The following is a 12,730-nucleotide window of genomic DNA, read 5'->3' as shown; positions in this document are numbered from 1 at the left end:
ACCGTTGACAGAACAATTGACTAACATCAATATCCTTATGGCAGTTCACCTTTGGAAAACAAAAAGAACAAATACCCTGTTTCTCTTATTCTTGCATTCTCACGGTTGACAGAACAATTGTCAAACCTGCCCACTATTTGGCAATTTGTTTTCAGACGAAGAAGGGTTAACTTTGAGGATTATATGCGGTATTTACCTACTTTAAAGGTATGCTGTAGTTGTATATTTCTTCTTTGTTCTTTTGCTTCCTAAAAATATAGTACTGAAACTTCTAGGAAAATTAGATATTGGATAAGAATACAGTTTCTTTTAGACAAAAGTACCCTAGGTGACTTTCCAAACTAATATGGTTGAATTTGGTGGAAGCTATCCCTTAAGTTAGTGCTGTTAATGGATAATTGATATTTTCTTTCATTTTCATCAAATTTTGTGGCTTGCATAGTTGATGACAGTTAGCTTTCATCATTTCCATGAGATCAATGAAAGATGACGCATGCATGAACATGAGGGATTGTAGCTACTGACCCATTTGTTTTGGATCATCCTCGAAAGAATGGGGGCAGTTTTGGAGGCGGCCCCACACAGTATTCTATATTTTGAAGACCCAGTAGAACTGAGCAGGTGGAAAAACTAGATATTAAGAAGTTGAAGACTCTGAACCCACAGATTTGGGACCAAACAGCGATGCGTGTTTCACCCGTTGCTTCCTCTACCAGAATTGTTTTGAAAGATACAAGCTCGAGTCTGGTTGACTGCTACCAACCCCCAATATTCTCTTACACTGGGTTAAAGAGATGGCTCCCTATAAATAGGTATTCGTCCCTCTATTAGACCAGCAAGGCGAGTTGCTTTGTAATTAGCCTCCAAATCGAAGATGGCTTCATCTCTTGGCCAGTTTTTTCTCTCTTTGTCTTCAATCCAAGATTTCTTGAAGCAGCCTGACTTGTATCCCCTGGAATTGGGAGCAATTCTTTTTGTGACATTGTTAGTGATGGCTACACTAGTGAGGAAACGCTCCAAGCTGCCTCCTGGGCCGCTGTCTTTGCCCATATTTGGCAATTGGCTGCAAGTGGGGAATGATCTGAACCACAGAAATCTTGCGAAGATGGCCAAAAGCTATGGAGACGTTTTCATGCTGAGATTGGGTTGCAGAAATTTGGTGGTGGTGTCGAATCCTGAGCTTGCAAAACAAGTTCATACTCAGGGCGTCGAATTTGGGTCTAGGAAGAACAACCTGGTGTTCGACATATTCACGGGCAATGGGCAAGACATGGTGTTCACTGTCTATGGTGAGCACTGGCGAAAGATGAGAAGGATTATGACTCTTCCCTTCTTTACTCAGAAAGTTGTCCAACATTATAGAGGAGGATGGGAGGAGGAGATTCAGAAAGTCGTTGAAGACGTCCGGGCAAATAAAGAGGCCTTAGAGAGCGGTATAGTTATTAGGAAAAGGCTTCAACTCATGCTTTATAATATTTTGTACAAGATGATGTTTGATCGCGGGTTCGAGTCTCAGGAGGACCCGCTGTTCCTTCAGGCCACTGCTTTTAATGCAGATAGAAGCCGACTGGCGCAGAGTTTTGAGTACAATTACGGGGACTTCATCCCCATACTGAGGCCGTTTCTGAGAGGGTATTTGAACAAGTGCAGGGACCTTCAGAGCAGGAGGCTTGCGTTTTTTAACAACTACTTCATCCAAGAACGAAGGTAAGCCCCGGAGACTGCTTGTAATGCATTTATTTGACATTCGGGGGCGGAATTTGATTATCTTTGTCCCATCACTGAAAGTATTATTACATATAAGCCAAATTTCGCTGCTTTCTAACCTAAATATGAATTTATCAAACAATTTTCTTTATAAAATAAGGAAATTGACACAACCGTCCTTACCAATCTAGTTTCCAGTCAATAGGTTGAAGACAACAAATCTACTGTTCATGTAGAGACCAACAATTTAAACTATTTCCCCTGTTCCACGGGAACGGCTATTCTTAAACCACATAAAAAGTGATATTAAAGTAGAGTGTTGAAGATCAAGTGAGAAGCATCATCTGCATAGTATTTTATTTGATGATATTAATGTAGTTGTGATGGGGACGGATGCAGGAAGATTTTGGCGAAAGGGAAGGGCGATGAGCAGGTGAAAAAGTGCGCCATAGACCACATACTGGAAGCAGAGAGCAAGGGCGAAATCAACGAGCAAAACGTGCTCTACATCGTGGAGAACATAAACGTGGCGGCCATAGAGACGACACTGTGGTCGATGGAGTGGGCTCTTGCGGAGCTGGTGAACCATCCGGAGGTGCAGGCAAAGGTGAGAAATGAACTGGAGAGAGTCGTTGGTAAAGGGGCGGCGGTGAAAGAGGAGGATGTTGAAAAGCTGCCGTATCTGCAGGCGGTTGTAAAAGAGACGCTGAGGCTGCATACACCCATTCCGCTGCTGGTTCCACACATGAACTCTGAAGAAGCCTCCCTTGACGGCTTCCACATTCCTCAGGAGAGCAAGGTGGTGGTGAATGCTTGGTGGCTGGCTAACAATCCAGAGTGGTGGCAGAATCCATCAGAGTTCAGGGCGGAGAGATTCATGGAAGAGGAGGAGGAGACTGAGGCGGCGGTGGGAGGGAAAGTAGATTTCCGTTTTCTGCCTTTTGGAATGGGGAGGCGGAGCTGCCCGGGAATCATCCTTGCCCTGCCTCTGCTGGCACTGGTAATTGGGAGATTATTGAACAACTTCGAAATGCTTCCGCCGCCAGGTGAGGAGAAGATTGATGTGAGTGAAAAGGGTGGGCAATTCAGTCTCCACGTCGCTCGCCCCTCCACCGTACGCTTCGAGCCTCTGTGACTCTCTTTCTCTCTCTCACATCCCTTGTGATCGTCTATTACATACCCTGCTCATGATATCCTCTACTTCTGCACACAGATCAGTTATGGATCACCTCTGTCTTGGAAATAATTGTCCACCTTATTTATTTTGCTTAGTAAATGGAGAAGATTGTTTAGTACTGAACATAATTGTGAAATAAGATTTAGATGTTTTATTTGCTTATGGTGTGGGTGAAGGAAGGTGATAGGGAGGGAGTGCTAGGTGGTTGTTAAGTGGCTAGTATGTTTGCTAAGTGATAGATCCTTACTGTTTTCAAGGTGTAGTCACCAAGGACAGAGTGCAAATAGCTCAAAGGCAGTCTAACAACTCACTTTGTTCCACCTCCTTATGTCAAACTCTCCTTGGCTACTCAAAGGCTTCAACTCCATAGTTGTTGTCATCCTTTCAAGTGCTCCAAAACCGACTTATGAAGCCAAACTCACCAAATAGGTTGAATTCATGTTAGGTTAACCTATTTCAACTTGATTTGTTGGATTTCATGCTTTGCAACCTTCTCTGACATACCCGATTTGACAAAAACTCAATTTTGAGGTCTAAAATGTGCTACAAGGAATTAGCCCTCCACTTGGGGTTTTGTGCTCACCCTGCTCAAGCGATGGACATCTAGACAAAAAGGAGTTGATATTCGAACACCCTTTTGGGAGTTCTTGAAGATTTTCAAAGTCTCAGGGTCTCTTAGGCCTTCTCCGTGACTGTCCCAAAAATGGGTGAAAAAGGAGGGTTTGCAAGGGTTTCAATGGCAAATAATGACTAACAAGTTGGAGACCTTCAACATGGACCATACAACCTTGATTCTACCCTGTTACTTGTTAAATGAGCCATGGACAGACAGGTTTTACACCTTCCAAAGGTTAGGAAATCATATTTACAAAAGTTGCTCATAAGGCATATGCAACGTTGATAACTTTCTCATTATTGTTGTCTATAAGCACATCTTTAGCATGAAAAGAAATTAAATTTCAAAACATGAGAACAAATCCATCATTAAAGACACACAAATATCTCATTAGCCCTGCACAAAAGCTATTAGGAAATTACAATAAAGATTTGTTCACTGTCAAGTCATTTATGATTGCACTTTTCTCTTTTCATTGTTTTCTCCTTTGGACCTGCACTTTACATTTTTCAAAACTCCCATTTGAAGATCTGTTTGTGCTTTCTTAGCAATGCTTTGCCTTTTAAAGCTTGATGTCCTTCATACCTACCACTTGGAGAGGAGAATTTCATGTATAACTTCAACAAAGAATGTAAAAACCAGTCATAGTTGACTGTGGCAGCAAATTGGGCATTACAACTTTGCCTCAAAGATCATCAATTGATCTTGGCAACTTTCCAACCCATGGACAAGGGTCAAACACCTTTCCTTGCTCTTGTTTGCAAACAAACAAAGAAGATACAAGGTTTTACACAGACCAATAAATGGTGGAGAGCAAACAAAAGAAAGGAAAACTAATACCAAAACAGTGACTCACTGTTTTTGTTTACAATTTGCACAAACTGAAAATGCAACCTTCCTTCTCTTGGCTTAGAAAGCCTCTTAGATTTCACTTACAATCTTGGACAACAAGACAAGTTTGTCCACCTGAAGAATGCATTTGCTATGGAAGAGCAAAGCATCAAACCTTTACAAGACCCTAGCCAAATGGCACACTTGCCTAGGACTCCATGGCCACAAAACTCCTTGCACCTGCATTCTTGAAAGAAAAACATGTATTTACATAATTTACAAGTTGACCAACTGGTTCTTGGGAAGCCATGAACATTTTAGGACTTCAAGAAGCCAAGTTGGTCAAGCATCCTTGCCAATTTCCTAGACAAGGCAGTGAAATTGTCAAATCAAACTAATTTTACTACAAACACAAAACTTGATAAAATTAGATGCCACCAAAGGGAAAAGCTTAAGAAAACATAATAGAATCTAAAAATGCAAGAACAGTACAGCCAAGTACAGCAGGTGTACAGACTGCTATTCACATGGAGTTAAAAACTAGAGAAAAACCAAGTAAAACTAGTGCAAACTTGGAAAATGCTTCATAAATCCACGAAATCAACCCTTACAATGGTTCAAATAGGAGATTAAATACCTTTCCCAGTTGGTTAGCCTCCTGTACGGACAGGTACATGTCCAAGAGCACCTAAAATTGACATTTTGATGCCTAAATGACAACTTTTGGTGCCTAGAAAATGCAATATTGACCTCCAAGACTAACAATCACCTAAAAACACTTCTCACACCTAAAACCCAAGCATAAAACATGTCTAAAAGCTTTTAAAACAAAAACCACATTAAAAACTCATTTTTCCATCATTTTGCCAAGCAACACCAAATTGGCAACTTTGAGCAAAAAGATGAAAACAAGAAACCAAAACCACACAATGAGTTCAAAACCCATCCAAACAACCTATAACAACCTCAAAAACATCTTAGACAACTTTCCAACTTAAAACTAACAAAAATCAAATCTATGATGAAAATGAAGCTAAGAATGAAGCTAGGTGCTCCTGCACCAGAAGGTTTTGTCCCATCTGATAATCACGTCATAATTCCGAAGATTTAGATGTTTGACTTGCTTATGATGTGGATGAAGCCTGGCTTTCTCATGTCTAATAATCACGTCATAATTTCCTAATGCTCTGCTGAAGCAATACACATTGGATTAAAGGGAAAAACAATCATCATTTTCTACCTGTTGGTTTAAAATCTTAATTCATCTCTTCAAATGCTCTGATGTGTATGTCGATACATGGTATTTAATATTTTAAATTATTAAATTTGGTAAGAAAACATTCAAATTATTAAATCTTATAGTACAATCAAATAATTTTTAATAATATAAAAAAAATACATTGTTGTTCATTTGGAATTCTTATATACTACATTGATTTAGATTGATACCAAATGATTTCATAAAAAAATTCATCTTTCATTTACACTAACCACCCAAACACCTATTTCTATATAGAAAAATAACCTCTTAATATAAGTTTATTACTAAACTATGATAATTTATAAATTAATATAAGTTTATTACTAAACTATGATAATTTATAAATTAATGTTGATATATTAGTATGCTGATTTATATATATAATTTGACTTATTTATTAAATATTAAAATATAAATTCCAACATTCTCCCCTTTTTACATTAATTAAAAGAAAAATGCAACATTTGATAGACAAAACACGGTATCCAATATAGAAGCTTATCTAAAAATCTGATGAAGTGCCTCCACTAAATTTCCTTGCTTGCTCAAGACATGATAAACTAATTAGACCAAGTGAATGTATTGACTATCAAACCTAGATATCCTTTGTACCACATGAGAGATTATATCCCAACATTATTGAAAATTAGAGAGAACACTCCATTAGGTGTCCGCCCTCTTTTAAGAATGCCAAAAAATCCCTTATCCAATGATTGCACAATGAGAAAGCAACTCTTCTATAAGAGTTCACCCTTTTTTAAATGTGCCAATATCCTATTGCCAATGTTGTGGGAACCAAATCCCTCCTCTAATGTATAGTAAGAAAAAAATGAATGTAAATATGGTAACCCTACCTATTATATAGGGTTCACTATCAACAAAATGAGTAAGTGTCAATACACTAACCCCACCCTATTTAGAGTAAACAATACACAAATATTTATAAGAATTGTCACCCCTCCCTAACTTCGTGAAGGGATGCAAATATAGTAGTGTTTCTCTAATAATCTACCATCTCAAAATAAAAAGCTAGCTCATTAGATTGAAATCCTCCAATCTTCTTTGTCTCCCACTCTCCTCTTTGGCTTGTTACAATATACCCAACTAATATCACATATGCGACTTCAAAATATCTACCAATTGTGACATGGATGAATCTAAGATTACGAGTGCTATAAGTGGTTGAACTCAAATAAACATGCATCAATATCAATTGGCAATGCACCCATTACAACATACATATTGTAGATCTATAAAATTATAAAGAGCTTCACTAATTTAAAAATATTATTGAACATTCCACAACACTCCATAAGAAAAAAACAATGATTAAAATGCTTTTAAATTCTTAAATATGAAAAACTAACCCATCTGCCAATGAGAATTGGTCTAATAGTACTTGTTGTATTTATCTAGATTAAAAAAAAAGACAATAATGTTAAAATAAATTAGGTTCTTCAAATAGTCATATCAACTATCTTTGAGTTCAATTGTTATAAAATTTCTTGAAGAATGATCTTGTCATACATTGCATTATATTTGTTATTGTTGGTTCAAGTAGATACACTAACAACTTGTATCCATTAAGTTTTATACATCATGAATATCCAAATCAAATGTAACAATGTTAGTATTAGATAGAGGAGTAGTATTAAGTATAGATGGAATGATAATATAATAATCAATATTATTTTCTTTTCTTATGTTATTTTTATTCAATACAAAGAAATGTTCTTCTAAGAATTGGAGAGGACAATGGTTTTTAATTTCATAAATAAAAATGGCTAGGTAGAGTTAATCATGATAATTATATCAATGATAATGGTGGTAACAAAAAAATATTGATCAATTGAGCTTTAAAGGAGAGTTGAGACCATAAAAATGGGCATGTACACAATAATATAGTTGATGGTAGAGGAATTATGAAATAAGAGTTCAATATTGTACTATATAAATATAGATGAAGAAGACATATTAGGATTGAACTAGGACTACCTAAGCTATCATTTTACAAAGGAATACTACTACCAATATTGCTATTACTAGTAGAACGAACATATCTAGGAAGAGAGATTACTTGTAAATTGTTGGAACTACCTCTAAAAAGGTGATAATTCTTCTCCCCCATATTTGATAAAGGTTGCATATAAAATTAACCATGAAATTATGATCAAAATTGTTATCACTTTTAGTATTTGATCCAAAATATTCTATTTTCTAACCACTTGACCTATTATTATGCAAATCACTTGCAACATACTATTAGATTGACCAAAATCAATTTATTTTGGAGCTAGACTCTAAAGTAGATAAGTAAATAATAGTTTTATCATTGGAGAAGCTACATGGCTAGGTTGATAGACTCTAAAATTGTACAACTACCATATTTTATTTGATGGATATGATAACCATGTATCATATGCACACAAATATTTAAATTTCCCATCCATTTCCATTTCCTAGATTTTTAATCTTATTTTTTACAACATAGTGACCCTAAAGGCATCTTCTAACACCTTGATATGACCTAGCCCCTATCAAATATTTTAATGTATGAAAACTTAAGCATAGGTCTTGACCTAAATCATTTTCTTGGACTTGTAAAAGATTGAATGATTCACCAAATTTTCTATTGGTCTTTTCTCTTTCATGCATCCAAATCTTGAAGTAGACTATGTAATAGTAACTTCCTTGCATAAGAGCTTGCATGGCTTAGAATTTATGTAGAAAAGAAAATGTCTAAGCATTATGAACTCTAATTAATGTATACTATCCATATCACAAGAATAATTAATGTAGTATCCATATTAAATTAGTCAAATTTAAATGTCATAAATTATCATTACAAATTGTTATTTCATATTTTACCTAAAAAATAGAAATAATAGTGTTATAATTACAATTAATGCTTCCAAGTATTTATTATTTTATAAGCTGCTAAACATAGAATGTTAGGAAAAAATTATATTTTATAAAATGAAACCATACACAATTTAATAATATTAATATTTTGAATAGAAAACTAATTCATCAACATGATAATTTGATTTCAAGATTAATTACAATCAGGATTCTTCATTGTTAACATTTACCACATCATATTATAATGTATAACTATTTTTTTTATAGTTATAGTTGGTTGGTTGGGTATACTTGACATGGTGACTATTCAACCTTTTTATTTTTTATATATTGAGTTTTTAATTCAATCTATTTAATGTCGATTTCTTTCTCAAGTGCATTATGGTATTAGAGAAATACTTATTCTAGCCTATGAAGCATTATTTCCTATGTTTAATGCATTCAGGAACATCCTATTGTTGGTAATATATTATTTTGAAAGTCATCACATTCTTGTGTATGAGAAGATGAACACAAGAATTGAAGGTAGTGTAGAAGTAGGAGAACTAAATTGATGTGAAGTCTACCACATATGCAAAGAAGAAGGTGATTTTTGTTTGAGAGTTGTCTTCTAGAGGTGAACTTCATGGCCAAAACTCAAATGTGATGCAATGCAAATATGATGAGATGCATAATCCGTATTTAATATTACACTAGAAAAAGGGGCTTAATCAAAACATAGCCTTGAATGAATCAAGACATGGAAATAAACAAAAATCAAGATGCAGTACTCATCTACATGAAGAAATTCTAGCTTCTTCATAGTAGAGCTTATAAATATTTAGAACATGTTAAGTCTACTTATGAAAGCACTGAATAATCTTATGAAGTGATAAATGTTTGTAATGCAGCTTGATCTTGTTAATGGTCTAATGTTTCAAGTGTTTTTTTAGTTGTTTTATAGACCATTTCATTATGGGGGGAATTAAGGGGGGTTTACCCCATACTCCAAGGTTTGGGGAAGTATGTTGCCTTTTCATTCCATAGAAGGATACCCTATTTTGCAAGGGAATTATATTATGATTGTTGGATGAACTTTATATATCTATGTCTATATATCTTTTTTTGTTATTTTTATATTTTAATTTTACTTTTTTTTTAATTTTATATTCCTATGTGATTCTATTCCTAACAACTAGTATCAAAGATGTACATTTATTTGGATAATAGAATTGAATGAATGGTTCTTGATTTGAGTGAGAGCAATGATGGATGAAGGAAAGTTTAAGTTCAACTATTTTAATAGCCAAAAATACCAGCTATGAAAGATGCAAAGGGATGACAATCCATATCAAAAGGACCTTTTATTATCATTAAGTGGAAAAGTAAATAAACCAATTAATATGATAGATAAAGAATGAGAGATTCTTGATAGAAAGGCACAAGGAATAATATGGTTTTTCATGGTAGTGTTGATTGATTTCAATTATCAAAAGAAATGAAAATGGTGGATCTAATGAAGGCATTGGCTGAACTACATGAAAATCCCCAATTTCCAACAAGGTATTTTTATGAAATGTTTGTTTAATATGAAAATTTTATAAGGTGGATATATTATTGATCTTTTAAATGAGTTTAAAACGGTCACCAGTTTTCTGAATAGATTAAATTGAGAGAGGCCCGAACCTTTACATAACCACAACAAACCAGCAAGGGACCAAAACCAAGGGCTCAAGAGGAGTGAGGGCCCAAGACTAGGATGTCTACTGCCAAAAAGGAAAAAAATCTAGTAGGCATAAAATCCTATAAACTAAACCCAAACAATAGACAAGCAGAACCAATAGACCAAAAAGTCAGAACAAAACACACCCCCACCAAAGGCACAAACTGACAACCTACCTAGTGGGGGACATCACCAGCTTCCTATCCTGGCTCATATCTTTAAATTTTTCCAATCCCCAGTTAGTTAAGTTGTATAATTGTCATTTTGATAATATATGCCAATGATCGAGTCATCATAGGGATATCTCTACAAATGATTAATACAACAAAGTTTGATCTCAAATGATCATTCAACATGAAAAATCTTGGCCTTATGCATTATAGTCTTTGACTTAAAGTGTGGCAATAAAAGAATCAAATATATATCTCTCCCATGAAATATGCCAATGCATTGCTCAAGAAATTCAAAATAGAAGATTGGAAGCATATGTCTACCCCCATGGTGACATAATTACAACTTTCTCACCATGATCCATAAGATTTATTTAATGTTGCTCTTTGTTGTCATTTGGTTGCATGCCTCATCTTCTTGACTTATACAAGGCTCGATATTAGCTATGGTTTTAGCTATCTTTCTAGGTTTATGTAGGAACTTAAGGTTGCTGAATGGAAATCAACATAGTGCACTTTGAGATACATTTATGGTACAATAACATATGGATTGCGAATCAAATAGCCTTCATATTTTTATTTATATGGATAGATATATGTGGACTATGTAGGTATTGTGGATGATACGAAGTTTGCTTAAGACTTTATTTTCTTTTTGGGATTTTGTTCAATATTTTGGGGGAGAAAAAAGAAAAATATAGATTTCTCTTTCACATGGATAGATTATCACAGTGAAGGTGGAGCTATGAATGAGTCAATATATTTACGTCGCATTTTGATTACATGGATGTTCTTGAGACTAGTCCTGCCACTTTGTTTTGCGACAATCAAAGTGTGTTAAAGCTTGTTAATAATGCTATTTTTCATTAGCATAACAAACATTTTGAAATTAAATGTTACTAATTTGTAAACATGTTCAACACTAGAATATCTAGCTCTAGTTTTGTTCGATTTAAAATCGTTGTGTTGATATATTTACCAAATCTCTTGGACGACTTAAATCACACACACTAAATTTTGACTTCTAGGATTCAAAGTGTTAAAAACTCAGTGTTGACTAACATTCTCTAGGCTTAATATGTTTCTTAGTGTGTGTTGTTTAAGGCTGGCCCAAATCTCTTGCTCTTGTGATGTTCAAAGACTTTCAAACTTTCAAACTTTGTTCTCTTGGGCATATGATATAATAAGAGTGGATTGTTAGCATTTATTACTTCATGTTAATAATCTATAACTAGTTTATATGATTATTGTTAATGATTTGAAATGCTTATTGTTAGTTATTCAACCACTTTATTTTATATATAATGAATTATTTTTTATCAAATTTATAATATTTATTGCTTACCTAAACTCATTATTCATGTTATTGTAAAAAAAATAAAAATAAAAAAATAGAAATAAAAAAATAAAAATAAAAATAAAAATAAAAAAATAAAAAAATAATAAATTTAAAAATCCATTAAATTAAACATCAAGCACAGATTAAAGCAAATTACAAAAAAATCTAAATGCGTATTAAAACAATATCCTTATGGCAGCTTAGCTTTGGAAAAACAAGAAACAAAAAAACTACATACCCTATTTCTGATATTCTTGTATTCTCACGGTTGACCAACTAATTGGCTAACATGCCCAGTATTTGGTAATTTGCTATCAGACAGAGACGGGAAACTTTGAGGATTGTATAATTGCGGTATTTACATACTCAAAAAGGTATGCAAGCTACCCGTTTTGACAGGTCACATTTCATGGAGGACGCGCCGTAGTTGCATGTTTGTTATTCGGGATTTTGCTTCCTAAAAATATATATTACAATAGTACCAGAACTTCTAGGAAAGATAAATAGAAATAAGATAAGAATACAGTTTCTTTCAGACAAAAGTACCCTAGGCCACTTTCCCATCTAATATGGCTGAATTTGGTGGAAGCCATTTCGTAAGTTACTGTTGTTAATGGATAATTGATATTTTCTTTTACCAAATTTTGTGGCTTGCATAGTTGATGACAGTAAGCTTTCATCATTTTCATGAGATCAATGGAAGATGACGCATGCATGAACAGTAGAGGCTGCAGCTGCTGATCCATTTGTTTTGGCTCCAGGGTAATAATGGATCATCCTCGGAAGAATGGGGACAGTTTTGGAGGAGGCCCCACACGGTATTCCTCCTTTTGAAGATCCGAGTAGAACTGAGCAAGTGGAGAGAAAAACTAGAAAAGAAAGAAAAATTCCGAACCCACAGATTTGGGACCAAACAGCGACGTGTGTTTCACCCGTTGCTTCCTCTACCAGAATTGTTTTGAAAGGTAGAAGATCGAGTCAAGGTTGACTGCTACCAACCCCTACTTTTCTTCTACGCGGGGTTAGGGAGATATGGCTCCCTATAAATAGGTATTCGGCCTTCTA

The 12,730-nt window shown here is 34.8% G+C and overlaps 1 protein-coding gene across 1 annotated transcript; it reads left to right on the top strand.

The window, feature by feature from the left end:
- The first annotated feature begins 826 nt into the window (after positions 1 to 826).
- On the top strand, positions 827 to 3,041 carry LOC131049138 (trans-cinnamate 4-monooxygenase C4H2). The gene is made up of 2 exons (XM_057983168.2): positions 827 to 1,707; positions 2,107 to 3,041. Exons 1-2 carry the CDS (start codon positions 875 to 877, stop codon positions 2,840 to 2,842), a joined length of 1,569 nt encoding a protein of 522 aa, XP_057839151.2. The 5' UTR covers positions 827 to 874; the 3' UTR covers positions 2,843 to 3,041.
- Positions 3,042 to 12,730: the final 9,689 nt, after the last annotated feature.

Source organism: Cryptomeria japonica, chromosome 2 (genome assembly GCF_030272615.1).
Source record: "Cryptomeria japonica chromosome 2, Sugi_1.0, whole genome shotgun sequence".
NCBI classification, from domain to species: domain Eukaryota; kingdom Viridiplantae; phylum Streptophyta; class Pinopsida; order Cupressales; family Cupressaceae; genus Cryptomeria; species Cryptomeria japonica.
The sequence above is the reverse complement of the archived record's forward strand: the minus strand, read 5'-3'. Positions and strand labels throughout refer to the sequence as shown.

Excerpts from the sequence above, each read along its gene's own strand:
- LOC131049138 (XM_057983168.2), top strand. The coding sequence starts at position 875 with ATGGCTTCATCTCTTGGCCAGTTTTTTCTCTCTTTGTCTTCAATCCAA. Across the intron at positions 1,708-2,106 it reads TACTTCATCCAAGAACGAAG|GAAGATTTTGGCGAAAGGGA; the intron begins GTAAGCCCCGGA and ends GGACGGATGCAG.